The sequence below is a fragment of the Melopsittacus undulatus genome, chromosome 6 (genome assembly GCF_012275295.1).
Source record: "Melopsittacus undulatus isolate bMelUnd1 chromosome 6, bMelUnd1.mat.Z, whole genome shotgun sequence".
Taxonomy (NCBI): Eukaryota; Metazoa; Chordata; class Aves; order Psittaciformes; family Psittaculidae; genus Melopsittacus; species Melopsittacus undulatus.
Window position 1 is genome coordinate 12,449,067 of NC_047532.1, and position 17,721 is coordinate 12,466,787.

General features: G+C 44.3%; 1 protein-coding gene across 10 annotated transcripts in view; it reads right to left on the reverse strand.

Moving 5' to 3' along the window:
* Nucleotides 1-1,696: 1,696 nt before the first annotated feature.
* The window catches only part of FGGY (FGGY carbohydrate kinase domain containing), a 329,262-nt gene continuing 313,237 nt past the window's right edge, over nucleotides 1,697-17,721 (reverse strand). For all 10 annotated transcript variants that reach the window (XM_034063471.1, XM_031050950.2, XM_031050943.2 and 7 more), the window contains 2 exons: nucleotides 3,182-3,243; nucleotides 1,697-1,944 (listed from right to left, as the gene is read on the reverse strand). In XM_034063471.1, the coding sequence (XP_033919362.1) occupies nucleotides 1,863-1,944; nucleotides 3,182-3,243 (144 nt within the window). In that variant the 3' untranslated portion in view covers nucleotides 1,697-1,862. The remainder of the gene's footprint in view (nucleotides 1,945-3,181; nucleotides 3,244-17,721) is intronic.

Sequence of the window (17,721 nt, forward strand, 5' to 3'; positions counted from 1 at the left end):
TCAGCTGACATGTTTCACTGTGCCTTTGACTTGTAAGCTATGATACACCATTATGTTGCAGTCGTTTTCTTGCTTGTTATACCCTTTTTGTTATGATGTTTCTTCATTTTATTCCCATCAACTTTCATTGTCTTTAATTATGTCCCTGAACTTGTAAAGCTGTTTCTTTTAACAATGGGTACTTTGGAAATGGCAACAATTGCTTTTCCATGAACTACAAGGCAGGAAGTGCATTGTTTCTTTAAAAAAATTACCAGATGTTTTTGAGTGCTGACTACTAACATAAGAAAGCAACCCAGAAACTATTATTTTCCAAGGTCTCTAAGTGTAGTTTTGTTATTGTGTAACTTCTGTTTGCATTTAACTGGGAATTACAGCCTATGCCAATACTACAGAATGGAATTTCTATCAAGCTGAGTGCATAAAGCTGGAGCCCATCTACAGGAATACTGACTCCGTGGAAACGGACCATAGGTTGTTTCTCTTGTACAATGCAGGCTCACCAAGACAGCGCAATTTGGAGAAAGGAAGGGTTCTCCTGAGTGACCTATAGTTGGTCTGAATATGCTCTTCTGTTTTGTCCCCCCTTGCTTCTTAACACTCTCCTTCAGCTGGGGATCCTGGCTTTGCTTTTCAAACAGAATAGGATCTGTTATTAAGAAGTAACAGACAAATGGTAGAGAAAGAAAGAATTTCTGAGAGCATTTCACTGATGGCACTGGCAGTGTTTGGCTCTTGAAAGATCAAAACAATTTGTACTGTCAAAAGTGAAACATTTTTGCTGTATACAGCCAGAGTATCCAGACTCTCTCCTATGGCACAGTTAACTATCCAGGGCCACCTTCAAAACCACCTGGGAACAAATAAAAGCTTTTTTGTTGACTGGATTTGGCCAGCAGGCAGCCAGGAAGGTTTCTGAGCACTGACAATTGCAAATCAAAGGAAGGAAACCCCTTTCTCTCTCCCTCTGCATTCCCTGTACCTTCTGCGTCCAGCTCAGAGCTGGTGACTGGGTCTGGCTGGAGCAACGTATTGAGGATGGACAGGGAAAGCTGGGCTGTTTCATGGCTGACTCCTGTGAGGCAGCTGGCACGATGGCAGGAATGCACCTGCATTAGGAACATACTTTCAGCAACTGTGTCTGCTTAACCTCATCTTTCAGTGTCAGCAATGGGCTGTTAGACATCAGCACAGCGAACACTGCACACAGAGAGTGAGGGACTTGCAAAAGACAAAATGGCACCACATATTGACAGCAAAAGGACAGTGCTGCAAGAATGAAGACAGAAAAAAAAAGAGCAGGAAACTGAAAAAACCAGAGAGAACAAGGCTGCACAGCTGCAAAAGTGATTCTCAAATATCAGCCACCAAAGAACTACTATAATCAGAGTCAAAATTACAAAAACAAACAGAACTTTCCAATGGAATTTGTGTTCAGGCCTCAGCTGGAGCAGACAGTGAAATTAAAAGCACCATATGTGGTGCCAGGTGTAGTTACCTCTGAAAAACATGGCAAAGGGCAGCGATTTGAGTCCATCCAAATCAGTTATGGTGTTCCTTGTGCTGTTCCTGCTTGTGGCCAGTCTGAATACAGCACTGGGGTACCCACAGCTGGTTGTCTGGTCTTCTCTGACTGGAGCAAATGAACATTCCTTGTCCTGAAGTGCAGAGGTTATTAACAGAAAACACCCAGTGCTTCACAGCCAGTGAGTGCATTTTATTTCTCATTCCAAGTTAAAATGTATGCTTTAAATGATAAAAGTGTATTTTTGACATGGACGGTACAGTGAGAAGACATTACCCTCATCACAAATAGCTGGAGATTCGCTCTGCCTGCTGTTCCCAGATAACATGACTCCAGATCAGAAGCTGTTCATGATGGAGCGATACTCTCTCTGATGTTCCACCAGTTTCAAAAATACTTCGTATTTCTTGTCGTAAAATCTGTGTAAGAAAGTTAATTTCAACAGAGCCCAAGGTTTTAAGTTTTAAAACTCTTGTATTATACATATTTGGGTCCATTGCGTAGCATCAAAGCAGCTTTGACTCTTTCAAAATTACAACTTTCACTGGGATCAGAGTCCTACCAAAGTGCAGCTTCCACCCAAACGAGTGATTACAAGTTATAATTACACTTTTCATTCACCCCACAGCCAGCTTTGATTTCCAGGCGCCTTTTACCTCCAGAGCCCTCCGCTGTGGGAGCAGGGGAACAGTGCGACATCGCTGCTCTCCTGTCCATTTACATTGCCCGAAGAGCCCCAGGACTCACGGCTCCCATCCTTCAGCCCCCCCCCATCCCCGGTTTCTGGAGCGCCCATTGCTGTCGGAGTCCGCTCCCCGGGGCCGCCTGCCGCCGCCAGGGGGTGCCCGCGCCCCGCCGTGCGCCACCGCCGGCAGCAGCAGCGGGCGGAGCGGAGCAGCAGCGCCCTGGACACCGGGCACCGGACCCGGGTTCTCCAGGGCTTCTGCAGCCCCTCGGCGGGGCAGGGGTGAAGCTGAGCAAAGCTCCAAGTGCCGCGGGGCCCGCAGTCGCAGCCGCTCAAAGCTCCCACGGCCCCGGCACAGCTCCTCACATCCCTGGAGTTGCGGGCTGCAGTTCGCTTGCTCAGGAAAGCCGTCGCGGACTTTGCGGGCTGCAGTTCGCTTGCTCAGGAAAGCCGTCGCGGACTGAGACTTAGGGAAGCCCAGAGCCCACTGACAGCAAATTACAGCCTTCAACTGGGTGCAGGGGTGGTAATCTGTGGGGCTACAAAGAATCCGGAGCAGGACTTTTCCCAAGGGCATATGGGAACAGGACAAGGGGGAATGGCTTTAACCTGCCAGAGAGGAGATTTAGATTAGATCTGAAGCAGAAGCTCTTCCCTGGGAGGGTGCTGAGGCGCTGGCACAGGGTGCCCAGAGAAGCTGTGGCTGCCCCATCCCTGGCAGTGTTCAAGGCCAGACTGGACACAGGGGCTTGGAGCAAGCTGCTCCAGTGGAAGGTGTCCCTGCCTGTGGCAGGGGTTGGAGCTGGATGAGCTTTAAGGTCCTTTCCAACCCAAACCAGTCTGATTCTATGGTAATCCTTCAAAAACGGGGGTGATAACTACTACTGCATTCACTCACGGCTATAAAGAGCCAGGCCTTAACTTCACACGCCATAAATCCTCACAGAGGACCCCACAAAAGTCAGGATTACCTTTTATGCTCATGGTTGGGCTGCACAACTCTCCCAACTTTTCCCATTTTCGCCATGGCCTCCTAGTAAAAGACAAACACAAAGTGGAAAAGCCTGGTTTGATTTAAAATACTTTTTGACAAGAACAAGATGTTTCAAAACCAATCGGAACATTACTGATGTATTTTGTTTCGGCTGAACAGGCCAGATGGCATAAAATATGTTCAATCCCATTATATAGTAGTCATGAGAACAAAGTACTGCAGACCCCTCAGTAAACCAAAATCTGTTTCTCTTTCTTACTGGGAGTCCTATGCAGAACAGACTTATCTTTTGTTATTTACATAAACCAAAGGAAATGTTTGACAACGCATCCCCAGAGGGGAGATTTCTCCAATAAAATGATACTGTACATGAGATCCCTTGATCATATTCGTGAAGTATCAATTCCCTGCAGCCAGAGAGGCTCAAATGTGCTCCAGAGGCTAAAGCTGACTTAAAAAGCTCTGTTACGGAGCCCACAGCCACCCTCACATTCCAGTATAAAAGGTGTAGGAGACTGACTTTGATCCTACTCTGCTTTTGGCCAAAGCCAAGTCAGACGAAGGGATGCAGCGGAATTCCCTGCAGAAGGAGTCTCTGGGATAGAGGGTCACATGTGGAAGGGAGAGGATAGAATTATTTGGTTCCTTTCCTGATCTCTGTGAGATTCTGATTTTCTGTGCATTCTCCTGAGCAATCCCACTGGAATGAAACAAGAGGCATTAAAGCAATAGCTTTCAGATGGATTAGGTCTGAACATAAAAGATCAGGATTCAGCAGCCAGTGTCGGAGTAAATCTCAGTGTATGTAATTTCTACACAGCACCCTAAATCTATTTCCATGTTCCTGCCCAAAGCACAGCACTGGGAGCATACTGAAATGACCCTGGAGATCAGTCAGCCTGCACTGCTGCTGGAAGCCACCTAATCAACTTCCATGGCTAGATCTTTAAAAGGGTTGGATGATTTTATAGGCTGGAATACCTGCTGTAATAAAATCTTTGCTTTCCACTAATCCAGCATTTTATACCTGAGAATCTAGAACTTTATAGCATTGCTGAGCAATGTAAGCGCAGTTCCACCAACCCAGGAGGCTCTGAGGATAAACAAGGTGAGCAGCAGACCTTACATCTTCTGGTTTCCCATTTGCCCTGTGTTAAAGAAATAAGATCATGACCTAAATACCAGGAGGTCAGTGGGCTCCCACAAAGCCAGCCACTTCTATGCACAGCCATGTCTATTCAGCTAGGGATGTCACACATGTACCAGAGCAGCAGGCAGCCCCAGCTCTGCCTGCCTGAACCTGCAGTGCTACCCATATGTTCTGGGTGCTTTTGCTTCATCCTTCAACATCAAGACACCTTATACTGCCAGTCCACATGTGCAACTAGAATGTGGAACACTTACTTTTTAAATGTGGAACAAGTACTTTTTACATGTGGAACACCTGCTTTCTACATTTGTCAACTTCAGGGAGTTAATTCTGGATAAAATTATGGCTCCACCAAAGCAAAAAGCACTGCCAGTGATGGTGCAGTCAGGGTTCTACTCTGCCAAGGCTTCCGGTAAAACAGCAGGGGGCATTTCTGTGCACTCCTATGCCCATACTCTTTTTGTATGTGCAGAAGTTGCTTGTACTTTGATTCCCTGAGAAACACCCTTGAAATAACACTTCCAGTGAGATAGGGTGTTCTTTTCTCTGGGGCATGTGAGCCTGCTGGCACCAAGACTCTGCACACCAGCCAGATTAAAGTACTGGCATGGAAAGGTTGATATCTTTCCCAGTAAAGTGTAATGGGCATTTTATTCCCTGTTCTTCAACAGCGGATACTAGCTCAAGCATTGTTCCTGCTTACAATAGCCCATCTTTTACTTATCCCTTACAAGGCCAGCTGGATTTAAAGGCTACCCAAAAAAATGAATGAATACACATAAAAAACCCAACTCAAAGACAATTCCTTCTGTTGCAATCAATACTGCTTTCCCAGATAGTGCTGCCTCTTACAGAAGACTTAACAGCAGAGCCCCCTCTCACTATTGGAAAGAGTCACTTTGCTTTCTGCTCTCTGCTTCATATCCCCTTTTCAATTGCCCTGCAGATACTGCATGAAAGTAAAACCAAGACATCTAAAGAGTCTCAGACAGATCCACTTTTTCCCACATGTACAAAGAAACATGAAAGGGAGAAAGAGACTTTTGCCATTCACTCCTCCATGTGCATGCAGGACTGGCTGCTGCTGCCCTGTTTGGGCAGCACTAAGAGGACAGGGCACAAACAACACTGTTCTCAGGACATTTTCTGCTTCTGCCACAAGTGCTCTACACACTCATGTTCTGCTTTACTGTGGGGCTTTACTGTGAGGCCTCTCACCACTTCCAGTGCTGAAAAACGCATTACTGCCTCTCTGGGAGATCAGCCAGCATTTTGAGATAAACCTATCTTCAGACGGGTTTTATTTTTATCCTGTTACTCATCTAACTTCAGGTCTCCTCAGGCTGGTTCAAGAGAGAACAGACCCCAGTGCTGAGGCCACCAGATATGGAAGGTGTGAGGGCAGCCTGGCTCAGCTCTGCCATCCCGGCAACCCTGCAGCCCCAACCCTGGCTCAGGGTCCTTCCTGCACATCCCCTTGCTCTCCACCTCTCCAAGCACCTTGCTGGTGCCCAACACCACGCACAGCACACGCGACACACCAGCTTTCAGACCAAGTGCTTTGCAGCAGTGGTGTTCAATGGGTGAAACCAGGTCTCCACAAGGTTGATGAAAGCCTCCTATGCTCCCTGTGAGATCTCCCCAAACCCGAAACCTCTGGCACAGAGATCCTATTTCCCTGCTGGGCAGCTGCCACTGCTCCCATGGGACCAGGAGCAGGAAAGGTAGAGAAATTCCTAAAGGAAAATTGCTCCCTCAAGGCCTCATCCAAACTAGGAAACAGGGCCTGGCTGCTGCTCATGACCACTAATCTTCTGCTGGCCTACCCATCTACCCACCTTGAGCTAAGGAAGCAGATGCCAAAGCAATCTTTCAGTTTATCAGCTAAAACACTCTTGTATCCTTATATCCACTTGAAAATACACAGGCCTTTGAAGATCCAGAGCATTAAGGTCTCACAGCAACCACCATGGAAAGGCGGAATAACATGTGAAGAAAATACCCAGCCAGTAATTTTCAACAACTCACTCATTCTAGGTTGCTCCAAATGCCCTAAATGAATTCCCTCTCTTAATCTGCTTTTCAGCTCTGTGTTTTTGTGTTGCTTAAAGTCAGTTTGGTCATTGTTAGCTTGAACAAAAACTTTACTCCCGGAGGAGAGTCTTTTCAACAATTTTCTGGGGACAAAGAGGAACAGAACATTGAAAATATGAATTTATAATGAAATAGGAAACAAAGGAACATTAGAATCGCAGAACTGAATCAGATCAACCTTGTGCGCTGTTCTCTCTCCAACAAAGCCTTAAATATAGCAAAGTGATAATACTGCTGTTCAGAAATAGTTTGTTTGAGGGTTGACATCCAAATCCATAATTCCAGTCCCCAAGAATTTCACAATCTTAATTTGAATGACGCTCTATCATCTTCTTTGTTTGCCAGTCTAGACTGTACAATGAATACACTGACTTAAACACAATGAATTCTCTCTTAAAACAAAATATTTTGTAAAATTGCTTTTTAATCATTTCTTTTCTCTCTTTCCATAAAGGCTACGCTATAAATAAATCCTGAAAGTTCGCATTTGATCATCATTTCTAAAGGCTGGGCAAGAGGCAAGTGAAGGGTTTACACAGAAGAAAAGAGAGGCACTGTGGAGCAGAAATAAAGGGATGCATTCATGATTTCTAACCTTTTGTTAGAGTGTCAAAGCTGAGACAGATACAAGCCAGTAAACACTTCGCTTACCATGGAGAAAGTCAGTCAAATGGGGTTACCCTGACCAGGACAGAAGGAACCCAGGCCCAGGGAACCAAATTCTCCAGGGCCCACCAGGATGGCAGAACAAGGTGCCATTTTGCTGCTGGAAGGGCCACCCAGCTGGGGAGGTGAGCAGCCATTCCAGTTCACTTGGTGTTGGTGCCTGAATTCTACTCTTCAGTATGATCTGAGGCAGGGGATACATTTAAGACACCAGGGCAGCCTCACAGACAGTAGATCTCCCAGAGGAAACCCTATCTGGAACTCAGGGTAAAACCTAACTCCTAGGAAAATCCTACTTTAACACGGCATGTGAAAACTGGACATTTCAACCGTTCTCACTTTAATTATGGAAAAGGTTTTTAACACTGTGTGGCAGCCACCATGCAGCAAGTTGTTCTTTCATGCCAGGAGGCACCAGGAAAAAGCGTGTCAGTCCGGCATCAGGAGCCCTCAGAAAGTGCTTACCAGGATTCCCTTTAGACTGGGAGTCCAGTCTTCTCCAATTCCCTACCCAATGGGCTCCTATAGGATCTCTCTCAGAGCACTAGCACAATCCTGCTCATCCCCCAACAGAAGCCCATCTCCCTTGGACTACAGAGGGAGCCAAGGAAGATCAGCCCACTTGTGAAGAGTCTTAAGTCTGCTTTTCAGTGGTGACTCCAGGACTTCTGTGGCTGATTAGTACTGAAAATTAATGGGATGTAGGCCCTTAAAAGCACATATCAAATAACAAATCAGATTTAGGGATGTCAGCCTTGGCTAAATTCCACTGAGTCCCTTTAAGAATTTGGGCTTTTGCTTTATTTAGGTACTTCTAAAATTGTGTGTGGAGTTAAATGGATGAGACATTCCAGCATAAATGCAATTTCCCAGCTGTTTTCTCCCCACATATTCATTTTGATAATCCCCAAAAATGTTTGGACTTTTACCTAACAGAGTTCCTAACAATGAAAACAACCATATATCATCTCAAATTTTACTGTACAGTTTCAGTGACTGAAAGCCTGCACATACAAAAACACCCAGCAAAGCTCACCAAACCGTGTGGGTACATCATGCTCCATTGACAGCAATGGCTACTTGGAGGAAGGATCCTTGGTCAATAACAAAACCAAGAGGAGGACTCCAGTGCAAATGAAGTAAGTTTTCTCAGTCAGCACCACTAGTTTACAGCTTGTTCAGTAACAGCCACTGCACCAAGAATGACTGGCCTATGAATGATGGGAAGGATGAAAAACAGCTCTGCTGTAAACCCCTTTGGATTGTAACTTAGAACTAATTCAGGAATCTTAGAACAAACTGGAATGAGATGCTTGGCTTTACTCTTTTTCCTAAGCTGAAGTTGTTAATTCACCTCATCTTACTACTTATGCAAAAAGAGGAAATTATATTGAGTTTTATTGTGCCAATATAAACCACATGATCAAATGCTGCCCTTCTTACAGCCAAACACGGTAAGAAATCCATACTGGCAAATGTGCTTCTTTGCATGTTCCTGAGAATGACACGAGTGTATGTATGCAAGGTCAGTCTCAATTTCTGAATTACACAGAGCTCTGAAACACAAATTTCACCTTCATTGCCCAGAAAACATTACCCAGGTTCCCATTCAGGCCAGTGTTGACTCCCTGGTGGTTTGTATAGCTCTGCTGTCACAGATCCAGCATCAGAAGAAAACAATGTAAAAGCTGCCCCATTCACAACAGACTGAAATGTGGGAACATTCTTCCCACCAGATTGGTTCTGATTTGCAGAATTCAGCAGGTGCAAGTCCCTTCAAATGAACATGGCTTTCTTCACACTTCCAAGTCCTCACAGCAAATACCATAAATAATGTTACATATAATAATTTTTCTGTTCTTCAACAGTGAAGAACCTCTCTGTCACTCATCTGTATTCCACACACACACAGAAGCTGAGTCTAACAGAAGCTAACCAACATCATTTTGAGAAGTCCAGTCAGAGATATATTTGGATTTGAGGGAAATAAACAAATTCCTTGAAATGCTGATGTTCCAGAAACACTTTTAAACTTTTCTAAGAACTGTAAGCAAGGCTGCTATTTTCTTATGTTTTTGCTTACTCAATAGCCTGGAAATGCAAAATTCATCTTATCTGTGCTTACAGGAGTGACATGAACATATTTATGTAACACAGCCCCAGCAGAACATTACTTCTTAGTGGTATATGACTGCATGAAGAAAGCATGTGATGGACCATATACCATATTTTTCTAGTGGTTTCTTTCCCCCCCTTAAATTTGTTTGAGTTATAGGGGCAGATCTTGGCAGCATGCACAAAGCCCAAATCTGTAACTCAATTCTCTGTGGTATTCTGAATGAAGTGAGCCAAGTTTTAAAACACATTATGGATAAATATTAGAGCTGAGCAAAAATTTCACACCTAAGACCAAAGTGTGAAAATTTGGCTTTCATTCGCTTAGTGAAAAGGTGGAAAACTTCACACAAGCTTGTATTTTCCTTTTGCTCTGTTCCAACATGGATTTCTGTGTTTGTATCAAACCTCAGCAAGTGTGTTTCTGACTGTCTGAGTCTGTAAGTGAGATTACAGAGAAGGAGGAAGAAGAGGACTGAAGGATGGAGGTTCAGCAAGCAGGACACCAGCTCAGGACTTGAGTTCAATTAAGTCTTTCAGGAAGAGTCACTGGCCTTTTGAATCTCAGTATCCCTATGTACAAGAATAGCACTGGTTCATCTTGGAGGAATATTTTATGCATTTGTTTGTTGAAGACTGCTGCGGGAATCAGGCTGGTGGCTTAGAACCCTACAATGGCTTGGGTTGGAAGGGACCTTAAAGCTCATCCAGTTCCATCCCTCTGCCACGGCAGGGACACCTTCCACTGGAGGAGGTTGCTCAAACTCTACCCCTAAACTGTCAACTTTAGCTGACAGAGGCCAACTGGATGGATCCTCAGTACTGAGACAAGGTAGTTTTCTGGTTCACGCACTGATTCAGGATCCAGAAAGTTTACAACAGATTCCCTGAGTGATCTGGGACACATAATTTCCTCTTCTAATTGTCAGTTACCTCTCTTTGAAATAGGCTGTACCCATTGTTTTACCCCGGTTGGTTTGGCTCATACACAGAGGTTGTAAACTCCATGTTTGTCCCTTATTTTGTCTTGTGGATGGCACACAGAGCTCTCAGTCCTGCACAGCTCCTCACACCTCATTGAAGTACGTACCGTTTGACCTGTCCTGTACAACAGGAGCATGGTCTTCACTCCTTAGTGTCAGAGACAGGAATCAATGGAAGGGAGACCATGTAACAGCAGAGACAAGTGCAGATAAGGCCACAGTACTACTGCCTCCAAGCACCTTCTTTTACCCTGCTTCAGTGACTAGACGGAGTGTCAAACAGGCCGTAGCTCAGTGTCACACAGACCTTGTGCTTCAGCCAGGCAAAGCCATAAGAGGAGCAGCAGTGGCAATGCAGCTGCTGTGAAGGGTGGTGTGTCGTCCCAGCCATGATATTCATTACTTATTCCACAGACCAAATTTAGACTGGGATGAGGGTCAGCTATGATTGCCACATCATCTATCAGCTGGAAACTATGTTTGGGTCTAAGGTCCAGCCACACTGCTACTAAATATAGGTTGGTTTGTTGTTGATTTGACTCTGCACTCCCCTGAGTTGCCTTTTACTATCAAATAATTAAGCAGTTTGCTTTGTGAGGGTTCCATTGCTGGCACCTTGCAGTGCCCAAAGCTGCTTGGATGCAAACTTGACAGCTTAGCAGGGGTTTCAGCTTACCTGGGCAATGGAAAGAGCCCAAGTGTTTAGTTCCTGTTTCAGTTTCACAGATTGCTGGCACTGGGTGCCATGAATCAACAGTCTGTGGGCAACATTTAAGCAGCCTGCACTGGAGCTGGGGCACAGTTTAGCAGCACTTGCCCTCATAAGAGCTTGTATGGCTTATTCATGTGTCCACAGTGTCTGTGTGTGAAGCAATGAGATAGCTTTAACATGGCCAGCACAGACACTGATAAGACACAATCACAACAGCACAGCAATCTGCCCAGCTGGCAGCTTTCTTGCCAAAGGAGAAGCTCCCTGACTGCCCACCAACTAACAGCAACAGTACATTTCCCTCACCCCCTTCTGAGGTGGAATAAATCTGCTAACCAGGCACAGCATTACTGTGACAATAGACTGAGAAGGTTTGTCCATATAAACCACATGAAAATCATCAAATCACTGACTGGTTGGGGCTGAAAAGAACCTTAAAGCTCATCCAGTTCCAACCCCCTCCCACAGGCAGGGGCATCTTCCAATAGAGCAGGTTGCTCCAAGCCCCGTCCAACCTGGCCCTAAACACTTCTAAGGATTTTAACCCACTCTTCAGGCTTGCAAATGTTATGCTGACAGGCAGCTCTATTTAATGGAAAGCAAGCTCACATGGGAGTCAAGAGGGCAGATGTGATGCAGGGCACTGCATTACTATGAACTAAATCAGCACTCTTCCTTCTCACTGCTGCTGGGGATGGCTAAACTAAGCCTGGGAGCGCTGGTCCTCCGCACAACCTGAGTAAGTTATTGTGCTTCTCTTGCTCCCTTCTTACCTTCTGCTTACAGTATCTGTCCTAACGCTTCTCCCCGCAATTTTAGGGGGTAAAACCTTTGCGGCAGGCAGGGCAGGTGTGTGACTCCACACTGACTTGCACAACAGAAGAAATGAGGTGGACAGAAAGCAGAATTTGGACAGGGGAGGGTAAGCGAGAGAAGCTGTAGAACAAGAATCCACACAGGATATCCTGACACTGGGCTGTGTACTTGACACAATATTTAGTTGAACTGCACCACTTCCTTTAAGGTGCAAAACTCAGGTTTGTTCAGCTGATCTCTTTCCACGTTCCTGCTGAACATGCATGAGTGAACATATAGCTTTCCTTGCATTTAGCCATTGAGCTCAAACTTTTATTTGCCATCTGGCAATGGATTGGGGGGTTAATTGGGGGAAGGGGATAGGAAAGGGGCTTTTTTTTCCCCTTTTTTTTTTCCTTTTTGCATCTGTATTTGCTTTATGAGCTATGGCCAAGGCATCATTTACACATGGGGACCGGGATTGGGTTCTCTCAATTCTTTCCATATGTTCACTTCTGCTGTCAAAACATTTTTCAGATCTAATTAATCTGCACACGTCTCTCTGTTCATTTCCCCACTCAGGGGGTTTAAGCATTTTGGGGGGTATCTAGCTGGGATTCTGTTATAACAGCAACTTCTGCCTGCCCTTTGCTTTAGGGCTACTCTGTCAAGGAAATGAAACTATTTGCAGCACTTCACTCTTCTCTGTCTCATTATTCTTCCCCTATTTCCAACACTGGCTGGGGAGACTTCCTTTTTTCCCTCATCCTTCACATGTATTCTTTGCCATGCTCCAGTGTCTACCTGAGGCTAATGAGGGAAATCCCTGCTGTGAGTTTTGATTTGGGATTATTTTTTATCTAGTTAATCTGATGTGTGGTTTACCATAAAAAACCCCAACCCTGCACCTCAGAAATATGCTTACATTTTATCCAGTCTGGATTGCATTTGGGAAATTACCCTGGACAGGGGCTCATAAAAGACAAGAGACCCTTAAAGAAAGAGTTCACTACTGTAAACTGGTGGAAGGTTCAGATGTTAAATCAGGAGGAAAACTGCATTAAGAAATGGAGACAGCCATTCTAGTAACCTTACAGACATCTTGCCTCTAACAAAAGATTAAAATATCACTGAAAACGGGTATTTTGTAGACATCCAAAGTGTGGTGGGCAGAGAGTAAAACCTAGGAGAAAAGAGACATCTAAGAGGTTAAAGCTGGATTGAGTACCCATTTCTCCGTGTGAAGCATAGTACAGGGAAGAGAGCTGTGTGTGTCAAAAGGCATCTGGTGTCCTTGCTCTGACTGCCACAAACAAGCAGATAGCATCCTTTTCTACACATTGCTCCAGAAAGGATCTTTCTTTCCCAAATTAGAGGCTGCAAGTGACTAAACTGAGTGAGAGCTGAAGCAAGGCACTGTGGTCATTGCAGAGGGGTGGACAAGGTGACCTTTAAAGGTCCCTTCCAACTCAAACTATTCTATGATATGATGATTCTATGACCAGCTGATGATATTGCCCTGTTTTGTTTAGACTGAAAAGCAGAGGCAGACAGGGATGAGGAGCTATGGCTCTCTGTCGCAGAACAGACTCAGTCACTGTCTCCACAGCTCTCTTTGCTCTTCTGCCATTAAAACTGTCCTCTTAAGAAGAGTGCTGTTCCTTAAAAGCAGTTTAAATACTGGATACTTATTGCTACAGAATTTTGGAAAGCCCTTGATTCCTTAAAAACGTGGGAAGCCTGCTCTGACAGATGGGTCAGCCAGTCTGTAGCCAAAGGTGCTCAATGGGAACTATGGAATACCTGTAGACACAGAATTCAGAGAGATTTATGTGAGGAAACTGTAACAGTCACTTCAGAATAGGTGTTCTGCTCCCCTTGCTCCTAAAACGTTTGGCTTCTATCTCCTGAACACCATTGGGAAATGGTAAATACAGCTTTCTAGCATAAAACCCTCTCTGTAAATAGGAACCTCTCTATCTGCACAACCTCTCTGTGTATTGCAATTACAGGGTTATTACATAGAAAAACCTGTAGGCACCAACATATACCAACTCATTGGAAAGAAACTGTTCTTGCTGGTGAATGTCAAAAGTTACACTCCTCACTGTTCTAGTTGTCTATCCATCCTGATGTGTTTCTATACAAAACCAAACCCAAGGGCTATTAATGCCCACCTGCCCCAGAGCCATAGAAGAGCCTTTGGTTACAGTAATACTACATAACCTCTTTTAATGAGCAAATCTAAACCCAGCACTGCCAGCAGGAATTTTTCAAGGTACCCCAGGTATCTTTTTCCTTAGGAGATCTTCTAAGAAAGCATTTGTGTTCATTTGGCAAATAGAAAAGGAGCACATTTTATAACTGACTGTGCCCAAAACAATTGCTGGTTCTGTCTGCAAACACCCCAGTCTGAATTCAAAGTGCAGTCAACATGTGAGTCAGTCGGCAAGCGGTAGCAGAGTTTGGCTGGCTCACAGCCTGAGATCTAATATAGCATCGTCCTGCCCCAGGGGTTATCTTTAAAGCTGAGATCTTGCAGAGAAGAGCACACCAGACACACTCCACCTTCTCACCTCCACGTTTTGGCTAGGTGGGAGGGTTGGTGAGCTTGTGTATAAGCTCTCCTTTTTATCTCTAGACAAACAAACTGAATCCCTCCAGAACGTTGTTCTCACAACACCCAGCCAGTCGCCATCCCTACTTTGCTGTCCCATCTTATCACCCATTTTTCAAGAAGCCCCCAGTGATCTGCACCCTGTGGCTCCTATTTCCAAGCAAACCTTGCCCCTTCACTCCAATGAGAAACGTCTAACACACTGCTCCTGAAGTGGTTGTGGGGGAAAGCTCTTTCCAGCACAACTTCAGTGACATTAAGGAGGGCAGTCGGATACATCGACTCCCAAGTTTTGATCTTGGAAAAGTCACACAAGCCTTCAGCACCTCAGTTTCACATATATTTCATGGCAATCAATAACAACACTAGATTAACATTAAACACTTCGGGAAATCTAGCCAATGCAGGGCCCAACTGAAGGAAAAACGCTTTGTGCTTCACAACTCAGCTGATCCTAAGAACTGAGACAATTCCTGCTGCTGAGGATCTGTTCTTTTATTTAAAGACAGCAAGCTGAGAGAAGAGATGAATAGCAGAGACTCAAATGGCTCATGGAGCTTTTCACTTGTAGGTCACCAATCAGAACCTCGGCGAGGTCAGCGTTTGCGAGTTCTCGTGGCATGCAAGCTTTTTATAGTGTCCTTTGCAAAGGGGATTTATTGGTTTCAGATTAATTTCTATTGCATGCAGTTTTCACAACATGAAACCCTCTATTGTTACAGCTCACTCCCCGTTAACCCTTTGCAAAGCTACACAAGAGAAACTGCTACCACCACCTGAACAGCTCACCTCTTAAATTTATACTTGAAGAAGCATTCTAACTGTGAACTGAGCCTTGGTGACCTCAAAGAGCCTTTCCTAGCCTTGGGTAGAGGCACAGCCACATGAGGAAAGTTGTACTGCAGCTGTACATACTGTTCCTTGCTCATGCATAAATTGGGAAAGGCAGAGCCCAGCTCTGCAGGCTTGTTCTTTACTCCCCACAGGGACCCTGCAGCCCTCGCTGGGTCTGCTCATGAAGAAAGATAAGTGTGTGTGCTGGCAGCAGCACAGGCCTATTCTTTGCAGAAAGTACTTTCTGAAAGGAGAAACAAAACAGAAGAAGCAAAAATGAACAACTCTATCATTATCCAATGTGTTGAGATCTCAGCAGAGATCATTTCAAAGATCCATATTGTTTACAGCAGCTGATGAGTCTAACAAGTGCTGAAGCTGTGCTCTCGCTTAAAGTGCTAACATATTTACAGTTTCAATCCTGTCCTTAGCACTTATCTGTCATTTCAAGATGAATGCTCCTTTTGTACCAGCTAATTACTTGCACGAATACTCCCCTAGCTCCAAATCCCAGATTTGTTTCGCTTTTCCATTAGCAGCAATTTTGTACTTTGGAAATTGCTTAATATGGCAAATCCGAAACAAAAAAGCTAAGTTTTGCTCAAAGGTATTTCTTTGCCTGTGACAAGTCTAGAATGGGAGGAGGGGAATTAACTTATTTTTATCTGATGAAAGTCTTATTTTTACTATACAACTTTTCTAAGCACACTTACCCATTGTTCTGCTCTAGTGTGGTTACTGGTATTAGAATAATTTGTGAAGATCTATATAAATCCATGCTGGATTAGCAAGAGATCCAACTAATTTCTTATGCTCCACAATCTTTATTCTCTTTATAGAATACAATTCTCTATATACATCAAAAATGTGCTAGGATCCCATCCTGCCCCCTCTGCTTCCAACAAACAGTAGGACCATGTGCAACTGGGAAGCTGTCAGTCATTTCATTTTTACAGGAGCAGAAGGAATGTGGCCATTGGACAACTCAGTAACTTAATTTAAAAAATACAACCCAGACATGCAAGGAAAAGGATACATGTCTATCCAGGAGGCCTTATCCTGTGGAATGTTTTACATTACACTCATCGGGTTACTGACCTGTCACAAACCCCTTTCAGATGCAAATCACAAAATGCTCAGCGATGCAAGATGCATCTGCTGTTCCTGCTAATTCTGATCCCACTGCAGTCAAAAAAGCAGAACATCTGATTTTCAGCAGTCTCCAGCAAGTGCCTGCAACTCCAGTTTAGAAGGCTCCATACATGAGCAAAGAGTGCCCAGTCTCTCAGTTGTGTTAGATACAGCGTTAGAGGTCTGAAGCTACAAGCCTGTGAATGAAAACACTGATCCTGAATTAGCCTCTGTTGTTCCTAAGGGATTGCCAATACAAACTGTGAGTGAATTTGTGCTTTAAGGGATGTGGTCTCCTATTCCTGCCCAAATATTTTCTAAAACCAGGAATTCTGCATATATACTGTAACAGTATAAAACAAGCTTGAAAAGTGATGAATGCTGTAAATATTAAACACTGATGTAAACTTCAGGGCTATAGTCATGTTATACTGCACAGGCCAGCTTTCATATTATATACATGGCAATGCAAATTACCACACATCATAAACTGGCTTCAGTTCCAAAGTCAGATGTTGTTTTTTCCCATTCAGAAGTCAAAAGACATTCCAGTTATGTGCAACTGAGTTGTCAGTCTGCTGGCCTTTCCACTCCAACTTATTTTAGTCCACCAGAGCAACACCACTGGCATCAGCAGAGATTTTTCTTGCACTTTGCATTCTATCTCCTTTACCATAACTACAAAAGCAGCCTCTGAGGTACTCAGACATCACTAGATCTGCTTCACAAACCAGCTGGATGAAGAACAAAGTTAAACAACTTGCCCAAAGTCACAGACAGAGGCAGTGGCAAAGCTAGGAATAAACTCCTGTGCTCTGACTCTTGGGTTAGGTAACATACACTGTTTTCTCAATGCAAAATTCTGCTTTTATTTATACCAAAGTAAACTCAGAAGAACTCAATACGACAGCAGTTTATGTTAGATTTGAACCAGTACTGCTGGCAACAGAGTGTGCCCCATTACCAGGCTGCTAATAAGAAATACATTGGCAAATAAGGCTTTTTTCCCCCTCTATCACTAAGAAATACTACACTACGTTTTATGTGGTATTTGTTTGATCTGTAAAGCCAGGCAATCCAGCTCTTATCTCAGAAACATTAAACAAGCCTGCAGATTTGAGGTGCCTAACAGTTCTGGACATTCCTATCTGTTCATACTTGAGGAGTTACAATAGGAACAGGCATGCTGCTAAACAAAGAAAAGCCCTTCTTCCTTAACCCTTACTGCTAATGCTATGGGAAAAATACAGCATGCATGGGTGGAAGAGGTGCAAAACTCCCTCCAACCCTAAATCCTGCTGCTGTGCTGAAGATATAAGGTAGTAACTATATATAGTAGGTCTTCCTCTTTTCTGAAGTCACAATCTAAACAACTGCAAATGCCATCATTGGGAGAAATGGAGGAGTTACAAAACAGCCA